A 26,194-nucleotide genomic window follows, 5' to 3' on the forward strand; every position below is an offset into this window, starting at 1 on the left:
CTCATCCTCTGTCCCTCAGTGTTCTGTCTCTGTTTCTGTCTCTGTCTCCATCCTTGTCTCTGTCTTTCTGCCTTCCATCTCTCATCTTCCCATTTCTCTGACTTACCCTGTCTCTACTTCTCACCCTCTGTTTCAAGTACTGCCTCTCTCCCCCATCCCTGTGTTTCTCCCTCTATCTCTCCCCATCTCTTTTTCTTTCCCTCTTTCTTTGCCCCACTATCTCACTCTTTCTCCTCTCTCCATCTCTTTCCCTCACTCCCTGCACCACCCCCCTCACTTTTCCAAGCTAGTTTAAATCTGCAGGGTTGACCCTGGCTTATTTCAGCCATATCCCAGGTATGTATGGTCCGTGGCTGAAGGTGGCTGGTGCCAGGTGCTTTCTGGGAGCACTGCGTGAAGGGCAGACCACGGGGCAAGTTGGAGTCTGAAGCAGATGGTGGAAGCGAAGGCATTCAGTGTTCTCCCCTATGGGACAGTGGGCCCAGCTGTCCGTGGGAGGGGGCTTTTGATCCCCCCCGCCCCCAGACAGGGCCTTGCATGTGTTGCTGGCAGCATCACTGGCAAAAGACACTCCAGTGCTGTCCTGGGCTCCCCTGCAAAGAGTAGTGGTCCCAGACACATGGGAGGAGGGTCTCCAGGTCTTATATGCCTTATTGAATGCACATACCCTCCCAGAAGCCCTCCCTAACTAAACCCTCCTCTCCTCTTTTCCCACTCCCTTCTGTGTCACCCTGACTTCATCCTCCCTCCCAGCCCCACAGCATATATGTATATACCTGTAATTTATTTGTGTATATTAATGTCTGTCTCCCCCACTAGACATTGAGCTCACTGTGGGCAGGGAACGTGCCTTGTTGTATTGCGCTCTCCCAAGTGCTTAGTACAGTGCTCTGCACACAGTAAGCGCTCAATAAATATGATTGAATGAATGGTCTGGGTCTCTAAACTTAGGGCTGGTGGAGTCCATCCTGATTCTCTAGACTGTCAGTTTATTGTGGGCAAGGAATGTGCCTACCAACTCTGCAGTATTGTGCTTTTCCAAATACTTAATACAGTGCCCTGCACATGATACGGGCTCAGTAAATGCCATCGATTGGGGGTCTGCTCCAGCCTTGTGTTCTTGCTGAGTTTTGGTCTGGCTTGTTTGGCTCACTGGTTGTGGGGTGATTGTTGGCAGGAGAGAGGGTGGGACTCCCCCAGGCACGGTCCCAGGGGCATCTTGGGAAAGGACAGGGGGTCTCAGGGAGCCCCCCTACCCCCCCTTCAGACCCTGGGGTGGGTGGGCCGATTGAAAAGAACCCGTCTCTGCTCTGGAGTTTCCTGCATGAAGGCAGTACAGTCTAGTGGGTAGATTCAGGGTACAGAAGGTGTTTGTTCCAATCCCGCCCTTGACTCCCTCGGGGGAAGCCATCCACGTAGCTGCTCTTTGCTGGGCCTCGTTCTCCCCATCTGTAAGGTGGGAGTGATAGTCCCATCGGCTCCTGATGATCCAGGAGCCCCTGGAGTTTTGGAACACGACACAGGGAGATCACACCTCTCTGGGTGGGGTTTCTTCTGAGAGGGGCTTTTTGAACCCCTAGGCAGTGGGGCTGTCTGGAGTGATCTTGGTTCTAAGCCCAGCTCCTCCTCATGTCTGCTGTGTGACCTTGGGCAAGTCACTTCACTTCTCTGTGTCTGTTCCCTCATCTGTAAAATGGGGGTGAAGATTGTGAGCCCTATATGGGACAGGGACTGGATCCTACCTGATTACCTTGTATCTACCCCAGCACTTAGTACAGTGGCTGGCATATAGTGAGCGCTTAACAAATACCACAATTATTATTATCATCATCACATTTGGGCCAGGCCAATCTAAGATGGTCTCTGAGCGGGGAGGGGAGGCTGTCCTCTCCAAAGCACCCTGGAAGGGCACCCCCAGGTAGCTCTCGTTCTTCCTCTCTGCCCCCCCCCCCAACCCTAGGGAGATGGAGGCAACGGTCAGCTGGTGCCAATGGCAGAGCCCTCCAGCTATCACTCCTGGCCTGGGGCGACACCTCCCCGTCCGCCCCAGCTCCAGGAGTTGACTTAACCTATTGAAAGGAAGGAATTGATTTAGTCCTGGGGATAAAGTGACATTTTCTTCCCTTTTCTTTTAAGCATCCAAAATTCACCCAGCATTTGCGATTGAATTTTTATCTGCCAGAGCCAGCAGAAGGCAGGCTGGGTTGGTAGCAGCTGCGGCCCCTCCATGCCCCTCTGCTCCCCCGCCCCCTCCCACCTGGCCGTGCCACTCTCTTATTAACACAATTCCTGGGATCGACCTTTTTCCAGCTCTGCAGAGAACCACCTCCCCCCCCCCCCCCCCCCCCCACCCTCGGCCCCACTCTTCCCAGGCCTGTGATTTTCTGCTCTTACCAAGAAGGATTAATCCATCCTTCCTGCCCTGCTCTTACATACAGAGGTGTCTACAGGGGAGGGGGCACCACTGGCCCTAGAGGCTGGCGCAATGACATAATAATAATAATGATGGTATTTGTTAAGCGCTTACTATGTGCAAAGCACTGTTCTAAGCACTGGGGAGGTTACAAGGTGATCAGGTTGTCCCACAGGGGGCTCACAGTTTTAATCCCCATTTTACAGATGAGGTAACTGAGGCCCAGAGAAGTGAAGTGACTTGGCCAAAGTCACACAGCTGACAGTTGGCGGAGCCGGGATTTGAACCCATGACCTCTGACTCCAAAGCCCGTACTCTTTCCACTGAACCACGCTGCTTCACACTATGTGGAACCCCGTCCCCCAGTTTGCTATGACCCCAAGGAGCTCCCAGGGTCTCTTTGAATCTGCAGGAAATGTGTCTACCAACTCTGTTGTATACAGTGGTCTGCACACAGTAAGCTCTCAATAAACACGATTGAATGAATGAATGAATGGTCAATGGGTGGCAACTAGCCTGGTGGGAACCAGGCTCTTCCTGAAGTGGGTGGCAAGAGCAGGAGAGGTCACGGCCTAAGGGAAAGAGCCACACATTGGGAGTCAAGATACCTGGGTTCTAGTCCCAGCTCTTTCCATGGCCCTCTGTGTGACCTTGCACATGTCACTTAACCTCTCTGGGCCTCATTTTGCTCACCTGTAAAGTAGGGGTAAACTAGAATGTAAACTCCGTGAGCAACTGAGATTGTGTCCAATCTGAAAATCCGGTATCTAGCCCAGCACTTAGCACGTTGTAAGTGCTTAATAAAGGGCATAACAACATTTGGGTCAGCAGAGCGATTGCGGAGGGAAGTTAATCAATACCAAAAAATTGACTTTTCTGGACAAATTGGGAAAAACTTTAAATCTCATAAGATTAAAGGCATGGGGGAGGGGACGAGGTTGTTAGGAAGCACTGAATCAGGAGCTTCCTCCCCGCTCAGTGCCTCAGTTTCCTCTTTGGATGGGGCAGCCGAGCTTCAGCTTATCGCAAGCCTCTCCTGAGGGGCTGTAGATTCTATTGAAAGCTCAATATCCTGAAGTATGTGTTTCTCTGTTTTTTTTTCTTTTCCTCATATGACAAGAAGCAACCTGGCCTGAAATAGCAACATAGTATTTTTCATTAAAGAACCAAGACTGGGCTTCTCCCTTTTATGAGCCTGAACTCTCCAACATCACTAGCAATCTTGGGAGTTGAGCCCTCGGAGGAAGAAGAATAAACCAACAGCAACAAAAAAAGGAATCCATCAGGGCAGAAACTGAGTTTACTTCCAACGAACTACTCCGTTCAAAGGACAAATCTAATCTCGAGTCATAAGGTGCCTACAGCTATTAAAAAATCAGCATACATGGCAAATTCTTGTACCCAGCGCTCTTAACATTGAATCATATTTATCCGTTGGGCTGGGTGAATAGGAAAGCCAAACTTATTTGTGGCTAAATGCCATCTTTTTCCTCTTTGGATTGTTGGGAGTTTTTCCCTGTTTTGTGAATCACGTCTCACAGAAGGCTGTGGATGGAGAGGTGTAAACTGTTCATTTGTTAGTGGTTTGCTTAATAATAGTACTACTAACAATTGTGGTATTTAAGTGCTTACTATTATTATTATCATAATTATGATTATTATCATTATTATTACTATATGTCAAGCAATGTTCTAAGTGCTAGGGTAGATACAAGGTAATCAGGTCTGACACCATCCCTGTTCTAGGTGGAGCTCAGGTCTAACGGGCAGACAGAATGGGTATTGAATTCCCCTTTTACAGATGAACAGGCCCAGAGAAGTTAAGTGACTCACCCAAGGTCATCCAGCAGGCAAGTGGTGGAGCTGGGATTAAAACCCAGGCCTTCTGATGCAAAGGGTGATTGGTTTCCTGGATCCTTGCTGCACTTTAGGGAGTGAAATCCCCTCCGTACCCCCTTTCGGTAGACAACAGTGGCCCTTTTTATGTGAGACTCAGTTCCTGTCTCACATGGTGTTCACAGTTTAAGACTTATACAACTAGATAGTTTCCTCTACTATAAATTAGTAGGAATGGGATTTACCATATAAAGAACTTTGCACCAGGTATTTTGAGGAGCATATACAAGAAGCATGGAAAGCAACGTGGTCTAGTGGAAGGAACGTGGGTCTGGGAGTCAGGGGTCCTAAATTCAAACCCAACTGTGTCACTTGCTTCGTGTGTGACCTTGGGCAAGTCACTTCACTTCTCTAGGCCTCAGTTTCCTCACTTGTAAAATGGGGAGTAAGACTGTGAGCCCTCTGTTGACAGGGGCTGTGTCCCACCCAGTTAGCTTGCACTAAGAACAGTGCCTGTCACATAGCGCTTAACAAATACCAAGATTATTATTATTATTATTATTATTATTACATAAATAATAGATGCAAGTGAAGGAAAAAATAAACTGATATAGAGTGCTGAGGGGGCTGAAGGTGTATATTACCAGTGTTCATTCTTCAGGGCTAGTGGGATGAGGTCTGATTCTGATAGAAGTATATCTACCCCTGCGCTTAGAACGGTGTCTGACACATAGTAAGTGCTTAAGAAACACCATTAAAAAAAAAGTTTATTCATCAGCCATACAAAATGTCATAGAGTGGTGAGTCAGAACCTCCCGGAAAGCAGAACGAACTGGTGTCAGCATGGAGCATTTTGCTTCTGTCCTTCCCTCCTCATTCTAGTTGTGTTCCCCTAGAGGTTTCTGCTTTTATTATCAATTAATCAATGTCAGTAGTATTTATTACTATAATTACTATTATTACTGTGGGCAGAGCACTGTACTAAACCCGTTGTTGGGTAGGGACTGTCTCTATATGTTGCCAAATTGTACTTCCCAAGTGCTTAGTACAGTGCTCTGCACACAGTAAGCGCTCAATAAATATGATTGAATGAATGAGAGTACACTGCAACAGATTTGGTAGGCACATTCCCTTCCCAAAGGAACGTGTAGTCTAGAGGGCTTCTAACTGTCTATCCTGTGAGAAGAAGGATAAGGCGTCTCTCACCCCCAAGCAGCTCGGGGGAGATTCAGAGAGCATGTTGGGAGAGTCCAGTCGTCCGCAAGACTGAGGCTGCATAGCCTAAGGACTGTGGGGGTCTTGGATGGAAGAGTGAAGGGAAATGAAGCCTGGCTAGGGATGTGCAGAGGAGGGGGCTGATGACTGTTGCAAGACCCCAACCATCCTCTCCCCTGGCAGCAGAGGCAGAAAGATAATAATAGCAATAACTATGGTATTTAAGTGCTCACTATGTGCCAAACACTGTTCTAAGCATTGGGTAGATACAAGGTAATCAGGTTGGACACAGTCCCTGTTCCATATGGGGCTCACATTCTTAATCCCCATTTTATAGGTGAGGTAACTGAGGTCCAGAGAAGTGAAATGACTTGCCCAAAGTCACACAGCAGACGTGGCAGAGCTGGTATTAGAACCCATGTCCTTCTGATTTCCAGGCCCATGCTTTTTTCACTAGGCCACGCTGCTTCTGTGGCTTAGTAAAAGCGGTGGAAGTTGCTTTCCCCACTTACCCCATCCTGTTAGATTTGGTTTCACACAGCCATGGTTGTGTGTTAATAAAGTAGCTATTGATTGTGAGCCTGTATTGATTATGATTTAGCTGCTGGGGGTGATATTTCAGAACCTGCTCTAATCAAGCCCCAGTCAGTTTTCGTTTGCTCTCACTATTGCACCTGAGTTTTATTTAATCACTTCTCATTGTGAGGGAGAACAGGCCAGTAGGTTGTCTCCCAAACTGATCAAACAAGGGGGTCTGAGGAGGGAGTGGCTGGGGTCTCAAAGAGAAGTCGTCATGGATTCTAAACCCCGCTTTGCCACTTGTCTGCTGTGTGACATTGGGCAAGTCACTTAACTTCTCTGTGCCTGAGTTACCTCATCTGGAAAATGGGGATTGAGACTGTGAGTCCCATGTGGGACAGGGACTGTGTCCAACCCGATTTCCTTGTGTCCACTCCAGCACTTAGTACAGTGCCTGGCACATAGTAAGTGCTTAACAATACCAAAAAAGTGGTCTTATAATAACAATAATAATAATAATCATAATAGCCCAGGTGAGGCTTAGCCAGGTTGGACTCTGGGGGAGGAAAGACTGGACCCCCTTCCCCCAGCTCCCTCCCCCCATTCAGTCATATGTATTGAACACTTAAGCGTTTGGAAGACTACAACAGAGTTGGTAGACACATTCCCTGCTCTACACTGTAAGCTCATTGTGAGCAGGGAATGTGTCTATTATGTTATGTTGTTCTCTCCCAAGCACTTAGTACAGTTCACTGCCCATAGTAAGCACTCAGTAAATAAAATGGACTTACTGAGTGGCCACAATGAGCTTTCAGTCTAGAGGGGGTGAGTTCACTACAATCTTAGAGTTAACTCTCCAGAGAGAACTTCCACCTAAACCAGACAAGTCCCCCCCCCCACACCTTTTATTGTACTTTCCCTAGCACTTAGTTCAATGCTCTGTACACAGTAAGCACTCACTACATGCAATTGACTGACTGACTCCACATCTGGCAGACCGCAGATCATCAGTGTGTCTGTCTCCTTCCTTTCTATTCCCCTGCCTTCCTTTCTCCCTTTGCTTGGCTTAAAACCTTTGAGTGTGGGATGAAAAACCTTGAAATAACTCATGGCAGAAATCTCCTCAGTGAGCAGAACCTTATGGATCTCTATGTCAGCAGGAGCTGGTGAGGAATCATCAGGCTATAAGCCACAAAAGAAGCAGCAGCATGGCCTAGGCTTGGGAGTCAGAGGACCTGGGTTCTAAACCCGTCTCAGTTCCTTGTCCACTGTGGGACCTTGGGCAAGTCACTTAGAGAACCTGCGTGGCCTACTGGGTAGAGCTCTATCCACTAGGGTACAGGCCTGGAAGTCAAAAAGACCCGGATTCAAATTCCAGCTCTGCCACTTGTCTGCCATGTAATCTTGGGCAAGTCACTTCACTTCTCTGGGCCTCAGTTACCTCATCTGTGAAATGGGGATTAAGACTGTGAGCCTCATGTGGGGCAGAGACTGTGTACCACCCCTTTAGCTTATATCTGTTCCAGCGCCTAATACGGTGTCTGGCACATAGTAAGCGCTTAAATACCATAACCCTCCACCTCCCTTCACTTTGGCACATCAGTAAAATGATCCTTTCGTTGCCATCACTTTACTCTGGCTGATGGATTCCTAGCATGTAACGTCACGTGTGGTAGAGTATCTACAATGACCACCATCCTACTGCTGTGCCATCTTCAAATCCCCCCCAAACACCCTCAGAACCTGGACATCCCAGGCCCGGTTTGGGGGAGCAGTCTCTGCTTCTCAGAACTTCCTTCCCAGTGTGTCCATGGGAGTCTGACAAGCACCTCTGTAGCTCCAGACTGACACCCAAAATCTTTAGAGAGGGGGTTTGCATCACTTGATCAATCACTGGTGTTTATTGAGTGCTTACTATGTGCAGAGTACTGTCCTAAGCGCGTGGGAGAGTCCAGAGTTTGAATTGACCTCTCTGTCTGTTTTCCTCCACCCACTTGACCCTAACCGGTCACGAGTGAAGCGTTCCAGATGGAAGTTTGGTGGGAGGAGGGATGTTTATGGCGCTCTCTCATCATACATCACCACCTATATTGGTGAAATTGTTGGTCCTACAAGCCTATTGATTTTTTTTCCCTCTCTCGAAGCTCTAGAGGCATTAATAACTGCTGCTTCCTTGTGTAGCCTGTCACTTGTGCCGAGTTCCCGCCTTGCAAATCTGCCCCCAGAAAGGAAGTGGCAGATCCAGGCTGGTGGGTTCATGCTCTGCCTGACTTTTTTTTTTTTTTTGCTGTTCTCTCTTGGTCTTTGGGAAGTGACTGGAGACCCTATCCAAATGCAGATTTCCAGGGTACTGATAGGACAAAAGGCCTCCCAAATATCAAAGGAAAGGTTGTTGTGGAGGGGGGGGGGGGGGTCCCCTGTTTGAGGTACTGTTTGAGCTGCCTCGTGTTGATTCCTTTGGGAGGTTTAAGCTCCAGGGTGGGGATAGCGTAGGATGTCCAAGTGGCGTCTACCTTGGGCTTTCTTTGGCAAGTGGAGAGATGCCCCTTGGGTGACTGGACCTTTCCTATGTGATTCATTCATTCAATTGTATTTATTGAGTGCTTAATGTGTGCAAAGCACTTTACTACGTGCTTGGGAGGGTACACTGTAATAACAGACACATTCCTGCCCACAATGAGCTCACAGTGTAGAGGGAGAGACAGACAATATAAATAGATACATAAATTACAAATATATATATATATATATATATATATATATATATATATATACATACACATATATATACAGATGATGGGCAGGGGAAGGTCTTTGTGTTGGGCGGTAAGGAGGGGAGGACAGCCATGGGATTGGAAGATTGGAAGCTCCTTGAGGACAAGTATCACATCTACCAACTCTGGATAGTGGACTCTGCACACAGGAAGCGCTCAGTAAGTTGAGATTAGCTTGGCCTAGTGGAGAGGGCACAGGCCTGGGAGTCAAAAGGACTTGGGTTCTAATCCTGACACTGCCGATTAATTGCTGTGTGACCTTAATAATAGTAACAATAATTGTGGTATTTGTTAAGCGCTATTTGCCAGGCATATTCTAAGCGCTAGAGCACAGGCTTGGGAGTCAGAGGACATGGGTTCTAATTCCGCCACTTGTCCGCTGTGTGACCTTGGGCAAGTCGCTTTGCTCAGCGCTTAGAACAGTGCTTTGCACATAGTAAGCACTTTACAAATGCCATCATTATTATTAGTAGTATTCTCTGGGCCTCAGTTACAACATCTGTAAAATGGGGATTAAGACTGAGAGCCCTACATGGGATGGGCACCGTGTCCAACCCGATTTCCTTGTGTCCAATTTAGCGCATAGTACAGGGTCTGGCACATAGTAAGCACTTAACAAATACAATTATTATTGTTACTATTTGTGTGAAATGCATGAAGACTAATCTCCCAGCATCCAACACAACACAATGGCAGCTACATAGTGGCTTCCCTCATCTTCCTCTTCTACTTCTACTACTACTCTCTGGTGGCCTAGCTGGAGAATTCTTTTATCTTGGAGCCTATAGGAAGAACCCAACAAATTAATTGGAAAACCAGAAAAACCCCGCTCCTCTGTGAGAGGGTCTGATGGTTTTGGAATTGACTTTTTGAGGTTCCTCAGAACAACTCTGGGAGGTGTTTCCCTCCGCTCTCCTTTATTTGTAGCCCATATGATTTAGGAGACTCTAGTGCTTAACAAATACCGCAATGATTAATTATCCTGGTTCTGCTTCTTGCCTGCTCTATAAATGGGGGTTCAATACCTGTTCTTCTTAAACTGTGAGCTCCATGTGGGTCCTAATTATCTTGTATCCACCCTAGGGCTTAGTACAGTGCTTGACACATAGTAATCACTTAACACATACCACATTGATGAATTATTATCCCAATTCTGTTCCTTGCCTGCTGGGTAACCTTGGGCAAGTCCCTTAATTTTTCTGGGTTTCAGTTTGCTCACCTGTAAAACAGGGATTCCATACCTGTTCTCCCACCCTTTTGGACTGTGAGCCCCATGTGGGACTGCAACTGGGTCTGACCTCGTTAGCTTGTATCTACCCCAGTGCTTAGAACGCTGGCACATAAGAACTGTTTAGCAGATATCACTATTCTTATTGTCATCATCATCATTCTGGGGCACAGCATAGAGAATAGAAGCAGTTTGGTGTAGTGGATAGAGCATGGGCCTGGGAATTAGAAGGTCATGGGTTCTAATCCTAGCTCTGTCACTTGTCTGCTCTGTGACCTTGGGCAAGTCACTTTACTTCTCTCTGCCTTTGTTACCTCATCTGTGAAATGGGGATTAAGACTTTGGGCCCCAGGTAGGACAGGGCCTATGTCCAACCCAATTTGCTTGTATCCACCCCAGCTCTTAGTGTGGTGCCTGGTCCATAGTAAATGCTTAACAGATACTGTTATTATTATTATTATTGTTATTGTAAACAGCCACCCACAGAGACTGCAGTGTGACTTAGTGGATAGAGCATGGGGCTGGGAGTCAGAAGAACCGGGGTTCTAATCCTGACTCTGCCACATGTGTGCTGTGTGACCTTGGGCAAGCCACTTAACTTCTCTGTGGTTCAGTTACCTCATCTGCTAAAAATGGGGGTTAAGAGTGTGAGCTCACTGTGGGACAGAAACTGTGCCCAACCTGATTACCTTGTATCTACCACAGTGCTTGGCACATAGTAAAGGCTTAACAAGTATCTTAATCATTATTCATTATTGTTACCCAGCTGCCCAACTGCCCTTCTCCGTAAAACCGTCTTTTGAACGGAGTCCCACCCTGGAGGCCAAAGTGTTTTCCATGTCACCTGCCTGCAGCCATTTTGCCCTTCAAGAATAAGACTCTTGTTTTTCTACTAGATTCTGGGATTAGCAAGAGCTTCAGCTGCATCAATAGATATTTTTTTCCCCACCCCCCCTGCACTAAAATTCCCTTTTAATCTCCATTAATTCCCGCTTCTGTCTCTGGGAGTCCAGATGGAGGTCAGGCAGAGACATTGGTTTATCTCCCACTTGACATTGATTTCATTTTCCTTTGAGTTCTGGCTTCCGGCAAGAGTCTCGTTGCTCATCAGATGCCCCTGTGGGCTCCAGAAACTTTAGCCATTTGATCCCTGAGGGTGAGTCTCTGGAACCCAGGTAAGGACATAGATTTGGGGCTGGGAATACCTGGTGCCGATTGGTCCTTGAGGACAGACGGTGGCCCATCCAGCTCCAGATTCTGACTCCCATAGTGATTTGGAAGTACGTCTGGCCTAGTGAAAAGAGTATGGGCCTGGGAGTCAGAAGAATCTGGGTTCTAATTCCAGCTGTGCCACTTGTTGGCAGGGTAGCCTTGGCCAAGTCACTTCACTTCTCTGGACCTCCGTTACCTTATCTATAAAATGGGGATGAAAACTGTGAGCCCTGTTTGGGACATGGATTACGTCCAACCTGAATAGCTTGTAACGACCCCAGTATGTAGTACAGTGCCTGGCACATAGTAAGCACTTAAGAAATACCATAGCCACCCCCATGCCTCTTTGAGATCCCTTGGCCTAGTGGATAGGGCATGGGCCTGGGAGTCAGAAGGCCAAGGGTTCTAATCCCGGTTCTGCTACTTTTTTGCTGGCACTTCTCTGTGCCTCAGTTACCTCATCTGTAAAATGGGGATCAAGACTGTGAGCCCCAAGTGAGAGAGGGACTGTGTCCAACCTGATTTTCTTGGATCCACCCAATTGCTTAGTACAGTGCCTAGCACATAGTAAAAGCTTCAGCGTGGCTTAGTGGAAAGAGCACGGGCTTGGGAGCCAGAGGTCATGGGTTCTAACCCAGCTCTGCAACTTGTCAGCTGTGTGACTTCGGGCAAGTCACTTAATTTCTCTGGGCCTCAGTTACCTCATCTGTAAAATGGGGATTAAGACTGTGAGCCCCACTTGGGACAACCTGATCACCTTGTATCTCCCCCAGCACTTAGAACAGTGCTTTGCACACAGTAAGCACGTAACAAAGGCCATCATTATTATTAATAAATACCATCGTTATTATTATTAGACCTGTTTTCCTAGTTGATGCAGATGTCTGTCACATGAAGTCTCCGTCCTGAGGCTAGACTGTCAGCTCCCTTCTAGACTGTAAGCTCGTTGTGGGCAGGGAATGTGTCTGTTTATTGTTGTAGTGTACTTTCTCAAGCACTTAGCACAGTGCTCTGCACACAGTAAGCACTCAATCAATATGATTGAATGAAAGAACCCGCATGGAGGGATTGATTATAGTGCTAGTGGCTTGCACTGGGCCAGCTCACCCTCTCCCACCATTGACAGCCGTGTTCCCACTGGGGCAGAGTAGATGGGCAAGGGACGCCATGCTTGGCAAAGGGCCTGTGCTGCCTTCTTCCAGTTTTGGCAACTAAAGGGAGAACTGGCCTAGAACTGAGACTCCTGATTTCCAGAGCAGGGGAAGAGTAATGTTCTTTCCAAAAACAAAAATGATAGTATTTTGTTAAGGGCTTACTGTGTGCCAAGCACTGTGATAAGTGATGGGGTATAATCAGTACTGTCTCATCAGGTACAGTCCCTCTCCCCATGGGGCTCACAGTCTAAACGGAAGGGAGAGCAGATATTGAATTCCCATTTTACAGTTGAGGTAACTGAAGCAATGAGAATTTAAATGACTTGCCCGAGGTCACCCAGAGCCAAGATTAGAACCTAGGTTCAGTAACTCCCTTCTTATCTTTTCCCCCCTTTTCTTCCCTCTTCTCTGCACCCCTCCTGTTGAGTTCTGGCATTTAAGAAACGTTTGTGGCTTATGTGTCAGAAGTTCTCTAGAGGCAGGCTGAGTTGTAAATTTCCAATGCCCAGGCTAAGAAGGAAGTCAGCTCAGCAAACCGTTCTTTGCTCCAGGGACTTGGACGTCTCGGCAGTAACTTGAGTGGAGGCACTTCCCTAGACGCTGCTTCTCCTCCTTTTCAGGTTTTGTCACTGTTTCATTGGAACTGTTCATCTTTGTCAGTCAATCACATTTATTTAGTCATTCATTCAATTGTATTAAGTGCTTACTGTGTACAGAGTATTGTACTAAGCGCTTGGGAGAGTACAATGCAACAGTACAGACACAGTACCTGCCCATGACAAGCTTACAGTTTAGAGGTGGGTAGGTGGTAGGTAGACATTAATATAAATAAATGCATTACAGAAATATACATAAGTGCTGTAGGGCTGAGAGTGGGGAAGAACAAAGGGAGCAAGTCAGGGCCACCAAGAAGGGAGTGGGAGAAGAGGAACGGGTGGGGGTCTTAGTCAGGGAAGGCCTCTTGGAGGAGATGTGCCTTCAATAAGACTTTGAAGCTGGGAAGAGTAATTGAATTGAGTGCTTACTGTGTACAGAGCACTGTACTATGCACTTGGGAAAATTCAATACAACAATAAACAGACATATTCCCTGCCCACAACAAGCTTCCAGTCTAGAGGGGGAGAAAGGGGAAACCAAGGCAAGGGACTGGATAGAATGCACCATTGCAGAAAATCAGTTGGGTTTTCACCACCGACCCCGGAGCAAAGTTAATTTCCAGTTGTTTGTTCCCTGGGAAGTGCGTGGGTACGGTGCACATGGGGCAAATTAGTATTCTCATTTCTAAGGGACTCTCTGAATTTGGGCAGAGACGTACCACCAGTGGGTTCAAGAAGGTGTGGATAAATTCAGGGGAGAGCAGCTTGTAATGGATTCGAGGGGCTGCAGATGTAAAAGTTGGGAAGGTCAGGAATTTCTGTGGGGCTTTTCCAAATGTTGAGGCGGAAGTCTGGGCGGGCAGCCTGATGTCCACTCCTTCAGTGGTTTTCTGCTGCTGCTGTGGGCAGAGGCGGAGCCCTGAACTGTCCCGACCTGACCCAGTAGCGACGGGCTTATGATCTTGTGATCAGAACAGACCAGTTTTGGTTCCCTTTCTGGTCGGAAGCAAGTTCTGATTTGGGGGTCTGGCATGAGCCTCAGGAACAGGCAAAGTGCTGATCCTTGCACAAGGCCCTGAAGGCACAGTCCTGCCTCCTGACCTCTGTCTTTTCCTCTTCCTTCTGGGCTTTGACCACATCCTTTCTTCCTCTGCCTCCTCTTCTCTTCTTCCACCTCCACCTCCTCCCCTTTCCCTTCTCCTCCTTCCCTTTCCCTCTTCCTCCTCTCTTTTCTCTCCTCCCTTCCTTCTCTCCTGCTTCCTCCCCTGTTCTCACTCCTCCTCCTAGTAGTAATAATACTATTTAAATGCTTACTGTGTGCCTAACACTGTAATTAGTAATAATAATAATGATGATGGCATTTATTAAGCGCTTACTATGTGCAAAGCACTGTTCTAAGCGCTGGGTAGGTTACAAGGGGCCCAGGTTGTCCCACGGGGGGCTCACAGTCTTAGTCTTAGACTTAGCGCTTAACACTTAGCGCTTAGCCCCCATTTTACAGATGAGGGAACTGAGGCACAGAGAAGTTAAGTGACTTGCCCAAAGTCACAGAGTTGACAGTTGGCAGAGCCAGAATTTGAACCCATGACCCCAGACTCCAAAGCCCGGGCTCTTTCCACTGAGCCACGTTGCTTCTCTACTGAGCAGTACTGAGCACTGGGGTAGATGCAAGATAATCAGGTCACAGTCCCTGTCTCTCATCGGGTTCATGGTCTGAGGAAGGAGAACAAGTATTGGATCCCTACTTTACAGGTGAGGAAAGTGAAGCATTGATAAATTAAATGACTTGCCCAAGGTCACACACCAGGCAAATGGCAGAGCCAGGATTAGAATCCAGGTCCCCTGACTCCCAGGCCTGGGCTTTGCTGCTCCTCTTCTCTCTCCTCTTTTTCCTTCTTATCCATTCCCTCTTGCTACTCTTCCCCTTTCCTTCTTCAACAATCAGTAGTATTTATTGAATATCTTCCATGTGCACAGTACTATCTTCAGCACTTGGGAGGGTAAAATAGAATTAGAAGACAGATTCTTGCCTGCAAGAAGCTTACAGTGTCTGTCGATGCTGATGGATGTTTAGGTTTTGTGAATCTGGGTTTTTTTAGAGGGAGCAGTAGGAAAGGGGAGAGTCAGTCATTCAATTGTATTTATTGAGCGCTTACTGTGTGCGGAGCACTGTACTAAGCGCTTGGGAAGTACAAGTTGGCAACATATAGAGATGGTCCCTACCCAACAATTGACTCACAGTCTAGAAGGGGGAGACAGACAACAAAACAAAACATGTGGACAGGTGTCAAGTTGTCAGAGCAAGGGAAAGGTTTCTGAGAAGCAGCATGGTCTAGTAGATAAAGCATGGGTCTGGAAGTCAGAAGGACCTGGGTTCTAATCTTGCCTCTGCTACTTTGCTGCATAACCTTGGGCAAGTCACTTCACTGCCCTGTGCACCAGGCATCTCATGTGTAAAATGGGGAAGAAGACTGTGAGCTTGATGTGGGACAGGGACTGTGTCCAACCTGATTAGTTTGTATTCACCCCAGCACTTGATACAGTGCCTGGCACATAGTAAGAACTTAACAAATACCACAGTTATTATTATTATTATTATTGCGAATTTGGGGGCACGGACTGTGGCCAGAGAGAGTCTGTAGAGGGGTGATAACTGGCCCTCCAGCTGCAGGTTATTTGACTTGTTATCAATGATTAACCACAATGGGGAGACAGTAGCCAAGGTTTAGAATCAGGCCCTCCTAGGGAGCCTGGAGAATGTTGAGAAACCTTAGACAGTGGCCAGTGTCCCAGGGCCCCCTCCCCACTTTTATGAGCAAGAAAGTCCACTCTTTGCAGTGGAGAGAGACCCTCAGGACTAAGAGAATCCCCAGAGCAGTGTTGGGGAGAAGTGGGGTTCTCTATGGTCTGTCTGATTTTCTCCATCTGCTCACACTTCGGGCTGGAAGTTGCCCCATCTTCCTAGAGAGAGCTGATTCTGGCCACATCCCCTGCAAGAGGGCCAAGAGGGCCGCCCTGATCAGTCCCACTTCCCATCCCACTCTGTCCTCTCAGGTCTCTTGTTATCCCATCTGCTCCTATCCCTTACTCATAGCAGCTCTGCTCAATCCATGCTATTTATTGAGCTTACCATGTGCAGAGCACTGTATTAAATGCTTGGGAGAGTACAATACAACAGATTTGGTAGACACATTCCTTGCCCACAACGAGCTCTTATCCCCTCAGCTCAGCCTCAAGCCACTCCTACCATGGCTCCAAATCTCTTTCCTGCTGAGGCTGAGGGACAGGTTAGGTGACTGGGAGACCCTTTGCTTTGGCCCCGTTTGTGGGTTTCCATGGGCAGGGGCTGCATTGCCACTTCCATGTCCCCCATTCATTTGGAAACTCCTTGAAGGCAGGCAAGGAGTGGGTCTTTCTGATCCTGGGCATCTCCCACCACACAGCCCTGAGGACTGGGGCTCTTATGAAGTACTCTTTGTTAGATCATGGCCACTGCTGCTTTCAGGTTCCAAAATTGATTCTTCTCTACAGGACATCAACTGTTGGTCTTCACTTCCCTGATTGTCCTTCACTTCCTCCTCTTCCATTTCCACCTCCTTCTCATTCTTCTCTTCTTTCTCCTGCTCATCTTCCTCCTTTTTCTGTTTTTCCTCTTCCTTCTCTTCCTCCTCCTTTTTCTCTCCTCCCTCCTCCTTTTTCTCTCCTTCCTCCTCCTTTTTCTCTCCTTCCTCCTCCTTTTTCTTTCCTTCCTCCTCCTTTTCCTCTCCTTCCTCCTCCCTTTCCCCTCCTTCTACTCCTTTTTCTCTTCCTCCTCCTCCTGTTACCACCACTACCACCACAAGTGTAACTTTGAGATGGTGGAAGTACAGTGTCCAATCCTGGTTGAACGTTAGATAACTTTAGGGTATTTCAATAGTGAAAGTGTTTTTACAGGTCAAAGTTTGTTTTTTCCCTTTAAGAGTTGTTTGGGTTCTCTCGTCTAGGTCTGTCTGCTGTTTCCCTCTCCCCGTGGAGGGCTGGTGGTTGTACAGAGTGAGCTCAGAACTTGCGTACCCTCAGAAAGAAAAGTCGTCACATACATTGGCTAACACCGTCCTAAATTGTATGAGAAGCAACTCTCTTTTTGGAATCCTTTAGGGAGGGAGATGCCCCTTGGCAACACACTTCAGCACTGAACTCTTCCGCCTGAGGAAGTCATCCTTCCTTTTATCTAATCTAAGCTTCTCCCACTGCAGTGGAAAACCTCGTTCCTCTTGAGTGATCCATAGTCGTTTCAGTTCTTTTTGGAGAAGCAATGTGACCTAGCGGAAACAGCACGAACCTGGGAGTCAGAGCATCTGGGTTCTAATCCCAGCTCTGCCTGCTGTGTGACCACCTTGGGCAAATCACTTCATTGGGCCTCAGTTTCCTCACTTGTGAAATGGGGATTCAGTACCTGTTCTTCCTCCTACTTAGACCATGAGCCCCATGTGGAACAGGGACTGTGTCAGACCTGATGAACTGTGTCTAGAGCAGTGCTTGATACATAGTAAGCACATAATAGATACTATAATAATAATAATTACTATTATTATTCCTTTCCATTTGGGCTTTGGGTACTTTTCAGGCCAGAAGTCTGTGCAGCCAGGGAGAGAGCAAACTGGGTTTGGGGGTAGCATGGGAGCCCACGTTGCCAAGGTAACCCTTTGGCCTGCAAGTTTGTGGGGGAAACCACGCAAACAATCAGGCCATGCTTCCCTTCTCTTCAAGAACCTCCAGTGGTTGCCCATCCACCTCCACATTTAAACAGAAACTTCTCACCATTGCCTTTAAAACCCTTAATCACCTTGCCACCTCCTTCCTCCCCTCACTTTTCTCCTACTACAACCCAGCCCACACCCTTCGCTTCTCTAATGCTAACCTTCTCACTTTACCTTGATTTCGTCTATCTCACCCCTGGACCTCTCACCAACATCCTGCCTTTGGCCCTCCCTCCTCATATACTACAGACAATGACTCTCCCCTCTGCTTCAAAGCCTTATTGAGGGTCCAGCTCTTCCAGGAGGCCTTCCCTAAGCCCTCCTTTTTTCTTCTCCCACTCCCTTCTATGTCACCCTGACCTGTTCCCTTTATTCATACCCCCACCCAGCCCCACAGAACTTACATCCATATCTGTGATTTCTGTCTCCCCCTCTAGACTGTAAGCTCGTGTGGGCAGGGAATATGTCTCATATTGTATTCTCCCAAGCGCTTAGTACAGTGATCTGGACACAGTCAATACTAAATAAATAAGATTGACCATCTGAATTGAAGACCCAGTCCCCTGGAATCCTGGTCACCAATTCTTTTCCCCTCCATCCATTGCGACACCCGTCCGGAAGTGCCAGTCTGGGGCCAGGTTCTGTGCGCCGATGGTCCCGGTGGTCTGGTGATGCCATGGAAACAAAGAGCCCATTAGTGCGGCAAACAAGATGAACAGCGATGGTGGCTAGTCATTTTGGTCCAGTTCCTGTAGTGCTAACCTGACAGCTCTGGGGTGGGGGGAGAGAGTGGGGGGTGGGCAAAGTGAATTAAGCCTCTTGCTTCTGACCCCAAAATAGCATCTGGAGAGGCCAGTGAAGAAGAGAATCTAATTGTCAGATGTGAGCTGGGCTGACTCTGTGTGTGTGTGTGTGTGTGTGTGTGTGTGTGTGTGTGTGTTTCTGAGGGCGGGTGGTGGTGGGGTGTGGGTGGTAGTGGAAGGCATTTTCTCTAGTGATCAATGGACTGCCTGACAGGCTTCTGGAAACAAATGGCCTTGAGGTTTGTTTTCCCAGAAAAGATCTTGTTTCTGTTTGCAGAGTTGTAAGTCAGAGTGTTCTGTGGTTATTTGAGGGGTGGCCCAGGTTCCCCTGAGACAGGGTCTTTCTCCAGGACACCCAGGCTCTGGGCCCTCTCCTGGAAGTTTGGCTGCTGGCCCCCCTCACCTCTGTGAGCTGCCCCCTTTGGGAGAACCCAGAGGGATAATCCAGTGGAGCTCAGAACCTCTACGGATACTGGGCTGCTAGCCAGGAGGTTGGGATGGGCCAGAGGGCTGACTCTTTTTTTAATGGTATTTGTTAAGCACTTATTATGTGCTAGGCACTGTATTAAGATACAGTAGATACTAGGTAGATACAAGCTAATCAGGTTGGACACAGTCCATGTCTCACATAGGGCTCACAGTCTTAAACCCCCATTTAACAGAGGTATCTGAGGCACAGAGAAGTGAAGTGATTTGTCCAAGGTCACATAGAAGACAAGTGACAGAGCTGGGATTAGAGCCCAGGTCCCCCTGACTCCCAGGCCAATGCTCTTTCCACTAGGCCACATTATTGAGGGTCCAGAAGACCCTAAACTCTCTAGGGCCAGTGCATTTCTCTGGATGTCATCTAGTCCATCCCACTGCTGCCTGGAAAAGCAGCATGGCTTAGTGGAAAGAGCATGGGGCTGGGAGTCAGAGGACCTGGGTCCTAATTCTGGATCCATCACTTACCTGCTATTGGACTTTGGGCAAGTCACTTCACTTCTCTGTGCCTCAGTTTCCTCATCTGTAAAATGGGGATTCAGTACCCATTCTCCGTTTCCCTTAGACTCTGAGTTCTGGCTGGGACAGGGACTGTGTTTGATCTCATGATCTCTTTCTATCTGCCCCTGTGTTTAGCAAACTGCTTGGCACACAGAGTAAGCGCTTAACAAATACTATTAGTTATTATTGTTTCAGGAGAGTCCCCAGTGTCTTGCTTATACCTGTGGAGTGACCCCTGAGCTGTGCTGGGGGATACTGAGCAAGAGAACTCATTCAAGCCCTTCTCTTTTCAATGTTTTAATGAGGCCAGACTGGACCCCAGTTTCCTAGGATCAATTCCCTTAACCAAGGGGTAATTATAATAATAATAATGGCATTTGTTAAGCACTTACTACGTGCCAAGCGCTGTTCTAAGTGCTGGGGGGATACAAGGTAATCAGGCTGTTGCACATGGGGCTCACAGTCGTAATCCCCATTTTCCAGATGAGGGAACTGAGGCACAGAGAAGTTGTGACTTGCCCAAAGTCACACAGCTGACACATGGCGGAGCTGGGATTAGAGCCCATGACCTCTGACATCCAGGCCCGTGCTCTTTCCTCTGAGCCACGCTGCTTCACACTGGCCAGAAGAGTGGGGACAAAGTGCCAGAGGAAGGACACCTGCCGGACTAATTCCCAGCTCTGCGTGTGTGAAACTCACTTAGAAAATTTCTCTTCCAATCACAGCCCAGGGAGAGGAGCAGAGACTCTTCCACATATGAAATCCAGGGGGTGGGGCCTTGAAGCCAGGGAAGAAAGGGAAGATTAATTGATTGTGGCATTTAACTGCGTACAATGGGCCAGGCATCATACTGAGTGCCGGGGTAGATACAAGACAATCAGGTTGGATCCTGTCCCTGGCCTGCATGGTGCTCATATTCTGCAAGAAGGAGAATGGATATTGAATCCCCATTTTATGGATGAGGAAACTGAGGCCCAGAGAAGTGACTTTCCCAAAGTCATACAGTTGGCAAATGGTGGAGCCGGGATTAGCATCCTGGTCTCCTGACTCTCAAGCCCGTGCTTTTTCTACCAAGTCCAGCTGCTTCTCGAGGAAGGGAGCTGGCAGGACTGAGGGAATTCTTCAAAGCCAGACATGCCAGGTCCCTACTCACCTGAGCAGCTGGGAGCCTGAATGTCTTAGCTGCTATGGCCAAGAGCAGGACAGGCCAGTTCTCCCTGTTGGAGTAGGGACAGGGGGTGCGGAGTGTGGGAGGGCGGTCACTACTGCTCCAAGCCACAGTCTGGTTTGCATCTGTGTCTCTGGTTGCGTGGATTGGCCCCTGGCTAGTCATGTCCTAGTTCTTGAAAGCTCTGAGCTCCATAGGCGATCTGCCCACTAAGTGTTCTTGGCTTTCCTAATCATTCACCATCATGCCAGACTGCACCCTCAGCCTGCCAGGCAGTGCACGTCTGTGTGTGTTCATTCATTCAATCATATTTATTGAGCAGTTACTGTGTGCAGGGCACTGTACTAAGCACTTGGGAAGTACAAGTTGGCAACATATAGAGATCATCCCTACCCAACAACAGGCTCACAGTCTAGAAGGGGGAAACAGACAACAAAACAAAACATGTGGACAGGTGTCAAGTCATCAGAATAAATAGAAGTAAAGCTAGATACACATCATTAACAAAATAAATAGAATAGTAAATATGTACAAGTAAAATAGAGTAATAAATCTGTACAAACATATATACAGGTGCTGTGGGGAGGGGGAGGAGGTAGGGCCGGGGGGATGGGGAGGAGGAAAGGAAAAAGGGGGCTCAGTCTGGGAAGGCCTCCTGGAGGAGGTGAGCTCTCAGTAGGGTGTGTGTGTGTGTGTGTGGTGTGCTGTGTGAGTGTGAGAGAGACCAACCAGCATTTGCAAAAGTTGAAGATGATGGGAGATGTCCATTGACTATCCGCTGGCAAGGCTGGAGTGTGGTGGAACATCAGTCATATTTGTTCCGCACTTACTGTGCCCAGAACACTGTACTAAGTGCTACAGAGAGTACAATATAAGAGAGTTACAGGGAGCTTACCGTCTAGAAGGAACATGTCCATTTCACCCCCATTGCCAGCCTGACTGTGCCCTCACTTGACTGTAAGCTCCTTGAGGGCAGAGATTGCATCATCCAACTTATGTTGTTCTTTTCCCAAAGTCCTAGTATAGCGCTCTGCCCACAGAAAATACCAGCGATCAAGTGGAAGAGTTGTGTGAGGGATGGGGGAGGGGCAACAAGTAGGATGTCAGTCCTGAGAGCTCCAATTGAAGTAGATGGGAAGAAAAGGCTGGGCAGGGCAGACTGACCATTTGTGATCCTTTTGGACAGGGCCTAGAGGGTGACCGCTGATCAGCGGAAGCATCACTCAGGTAGAGGATCCTGAAGTGGGGTTCAGCGTGGCGAACCTCATTATCCCTTAGGGTTGAGATTTCCCCAGTCAGTCGCTTGTATTTTCTGAGCACTTACTGTATACAGAGCACTGTACTAATTGCTGGGGAGAGAACAACACAACAATATGAGACACATTCCCTGCCCACAACGAGCTTACAGTCTAAAGGGGGGAGACAGACATTCGTATAAATAAATAAATGACAGATATGGACATACAATCTAAAGGGGGAGACAGGCATTCGTATAAATAAATGACAGATATGGACATAAGTGCTGTGGGGCTGGGAGGGGAGATGAATAAAGGAGGCAAGTGAAGGCAATGCAGATGAAGACAGAAGGGTCAGCAGCGATGCCCAGTCCTTCCCACTTCAGAACTGGACCCTTGAGGAAAGCGAGCCGAAGTTGGGGAGCTGGACGCACTGGTGTTTTTCTTCTCATTTTTCCACCTGGCCAGTTTCTGGGTGCTGAGTGGGGTGGGATGAGAGTGTTGTATAACACTTGCAATGGTGGCTTTTTTTTCCACACCAAACAGACCGCACTTCCTCCTGCAAGCTGGAGAGAGGGGACTGTGCACAAACACTCCTCAGTCAATAGCAGAGGCCAGATGGAGTTGAGGGGGAGGGGTGGGGCTGGCCGAGAGGGGAAAAGAAAAAGTTGTCGCAATTGTGTTGCCGTAGAAACGCAACTCTATTTATCTGCCGCTCCTCCATCCCAAGCCGGTGGGACATTACCTGGGATGAGTTTCACCTGCAGCCCGTGCAGCAGGTGACCGCCCTTCCAGGCTCTTGTCTTGAGGAGCCAGGGCCTGGGGAGAGACGCAGAGAGAGCCCCTCTCCTTCCCAACCCCTGGGGGTCCCACTACCCTTCATGTATTGGCCTGACTGAGCGTGCTCATCTGCGGACCCCGGGATCTCACTGACTGCAAAATGGAGTAAGGCCCAAATGTGATTTCCTCCTTCCCCCTCACTTCAGCCGGCCCCTTTGTTCCCAGAAAGTGGAAGGCTGAGCCTCCGGGGTTCACTGGACTGTGCTTTGGTCTTTCAGGAAACAGGAGCTGTCCAACAATTCTGATGCACCCCTTTCAGATGGACCTCTTTCCCCTCCCCTCACGGCGCCCCCAACCATGAAGGTAAGTGACTTGAGAGAGAGATTTTGTGGGATTCTGATTTGGGGAGGGTGGTGGTGTGTGTGTTGGGGTGTGTGTGGGGATCTCCCCTCTGACCCACACGTCAACCCTCCTCTCATGGACAACTCCCTGTCTCCCATATCCCTGGGGGGGCCTTCATCTGGAGGGCTGGAGCACTTTGACAGATATGGAGACAACAGCCAGTTAAGGCCCTCCTGGGTTGGAAAGTCTTTTGGAGAAGTCCAGGAGTTGGGGTGAAGTGGGGATCGAATGGGCGGAGTTCTGAAAACAGAGCTCAGAGATGGTGCCTGACAATTAGTGGAAACAGTCATTGCCAAGTTTGGGTGGAGGTGGGGGAGACCAGTCGATAGACACCCCCTACCCCCGCCTCAGTTTGCTCTTGGGAAAGGCAAGAGACACATCTGTTGCCCACCAATTCTTGGTTCTGTCTGTCTGGTTCTCCCAAAGGCCCCTGCTCTGCCCTTGGGAGGGAGAAGACAAACACGAGAGTCCCTTATCTTTGCCGATGTCTCGGATCAGTCTCCCATACTGCTCCCATCAACAATCTGGTGGGCATTCTGCCCCCGGACTCAAATTGGGTCACCTGAGGTCAGATCTGCTACAGAAGGGTGAGAGCCGAGGAGGAGGGAGAGACACACTCTTACCAGCCCCTGAGCACAGTGCATCATTTACTCTTCCCTGCCTCGGGGCCAGAGGGGGCATTTCATGGGTCTGTTGGCAGAGGGGAAGCTGTGGGCCTGGAGACCCCTCAACTGCTAGATTGTGGCCCCCCTTGACTTTGGGATGTTATTTGCTCAGTCTGGGGAAGGTCTGGGGAAGATCCTCCCTTCTCCCTCTCCCCAACATGGATACCAACCTCGCCATGAAGACACCCCCTCATCAGTTGGAAATATTTATTGAGCACCTACTGTGAATTATGTGGGACAGTTCAGTGGAGTTAGTATACAAGATCTCTGCCCTCAAGGAACTTACAGTCCACTGTGTGCAGACCACTGGACTTAGAATTTGGGAGAGTGCAATAGAGTTAGTGGATATTCATTCAAATGTATTTATTGAGCACTTACTGTGTGCAGAGCACTGTACTAAGTGTTTAGGAAAGTCCAGTACAACAATAAACAATCATATTCCCTGCCCACAATGAGTTTATGGTCTTGCTACCTGTCCTCAAGGAGCTTTTAGTCTGGCCGTTTCTTCTGTGAAGGGTGTCCTCTAACTCAATGGCTTCCTCAGGCTTAGCCCGCTCTGTCTTCTGGCTTGATTGGCCTTGAGATTTTTCTCCACCCGGTGAGCTAAACCTGTTTGGGTGACACAAAAACACAGGAAAAATAATCCAGCTCCTAGGAATTAGCCAGTCAAAGACTCCTAGAAGTTACAGGGCCTGAAAGTTCACCTAGTCCATCCCTTTGCCTTCACCCTCAACCCCTCTCATCCTGAGGAAACTTTAAAGCCAAGAATATAGGGCTCTGCCCATGGTATGTGCTCAGTAAATACCATTGATTGGCACAGTGATAACCAGGCATGTCCAACAGCTTCTGTATGAGAAAAGAGGGAAAAGATTAGAATTCTGCAGCCTGGAAAGACACAGGTTGAGAAGGGATGTGATGGAAGGTGAGAGCATTCATTCAATTGTACTTATTGTGTGCTTACTGTATGTCCTGTATCAAGAGCTTGGGAGAGTACAGTATAGCAACAGACACATTCCTGCTCACAGTCTAAAGGGGGAGACAGACATTAAATAAATAAACAAATAAATTATATATATATATATATATATATATATGTGTGTGTGTGTGTGTGTGTGTATACAGATATATGCATTTATGCTGTGGCCTAGTGGATAGAGCATGGGTCTGAGAGTCAGAAGGACCTGGGTTCTAATCCTGGCTCTGGCACATGTCTGCTGTGGGACCTTGGGCAAGTCACTTAAGTTTTCTGTGCCTCAATTACCTCATCTGTAAAATGGAGATTAAGAGCGTGAGCCCCATGTGGGACAGGGACTATGTCCAACCTGATTAATTTGAATCTACCCCAGTGCTTAGAGCAGTGCCTGGCACATAGTAAGCACTTAACAAGTACCGTTATTATTATTATTATTATTCTGATGTGGAGCCGGGATTCTGGGGTCAAACAGATTCCCTCTGCCCGCCCCAATCTCCCAAACAATCAATCAATGGTGTTTATTGAACGCATACTGTATGTAGAACACTGTACTAAGTGCTTGGTAGGTACACCACTCCCACCTCCATAAGGGTTTGTTCAGGGTTAGACTGTTCCCTGTGGCCCCAACCAGGCTCTAGTCAGAGCCCAGGCAGAGAGATTTACCGACCTGCAGCTTGCCAGACTTGGGCACAAGGTGTAGGAATCTCGTTTGCTCAAGTGTGTGGGAGGGAGGGGACAGTCTCCCCTCCCAGGGGAGGGGGTAGCACATTTCAGGACATGGTGAGATCTTTCTGGGCTCTTATCGCCTTCGTGGTCACGGGCCCCCTGCGCTGGTTTATTTAAGGAAGCCAGGCTGTTCTGAGAGGGTGAGGCCCCCAGCAGCTGAGACTCTGGGGTATATAAATAGCAGACGGGTAGCTGCTAGGCCTGGGGTCTTGTGGGGTGGGGCAAGGCGGCCTGGACGCTGTTGCAGCTGTGTCTCCCTGGCTGAGGGGGCTTGTTTCCACCTGGATAAATGAGGCAATGAGGTGGGACTCCTGGGGAAGGTCTCGGAGTCACTGGGCAGGAAGGGGGCTGGCCAGGCTGACACTAGGGATGGGGGCTGCGGTTTGAGGGTTAATCCCAGGGGCTTTTGGGAGGCCCAGATTTCTCATAGATCCCTCCTCCCGGCCTGGGTGGGAGGAGGCCAAATCTCCTTTTTCTCCAGAGGGGTGGGTGCCAGAGGAGCTCAGCACCAGCCTGAGAAGAAGAACCAGCCTGGTTCTGCCCGGACAACTGGATCCACCTCCTGGGGTTCGGCAAAAAGTAGCCTAGGGGACCAAGCTCTGACCTGGGAACTCAGAAGGACCTGAGTTCTAATCCTGGCTTTGCCACTTGTCTACTGTGTGACCTTGGGCAAGTCTGGGCCTCAGTTAACTCATCTGTATAGTGGGGATTAAGACTCTGAACCCGATGTGGGACAAGGACTGTGTCCAACTGGATTTACTTGTATCCACCC

General features: G+C 48.5%; 1 protein-coding gene across 4 annotated transcripts in view; it reads left to right on the forward strand.

Moving 5' to 3' along the window:
* RAP1GAP2 (RAP1 GTPase activating protein 2) overlaps positions 1–26,194 on the forward strand; it is a 152,445-nt gene that overhangs the window by 58,580 nt on the left and 67,671 nt on the right. For all 4 annotated transcript variants that reach the window (XM_038759488.1, XM_038759490.1, XM_038759491.1 and 1 more), the window contains one exon: positions 22,935–23,019. In XM_038759488.1, the coding sequence (XP_038615416.1) occupies positions 22,935–23,019 (85 nt within the window). The remainder of the gene's footprint in view (positions 1–22,934; positions 23,020–26,194) is intronic.

This window comes from Tachyglossus aculeatus, chromosome 17, assembly GCF_015852505.1.
Source record: "Tachyglossus aculeatus isolate mTacAcu1 chromosome 17, mTacAcu1.pri, whole genome shotgun sequence".
In the NCBI taxonomy this organism is placed as follows: domain Eukaryota; kingdom Metazoa; phylum Chordata; class Mammalia; order Monotremata; family Tachyglossidae; genus Tachyglossus; species Tachyglossus aculeatus.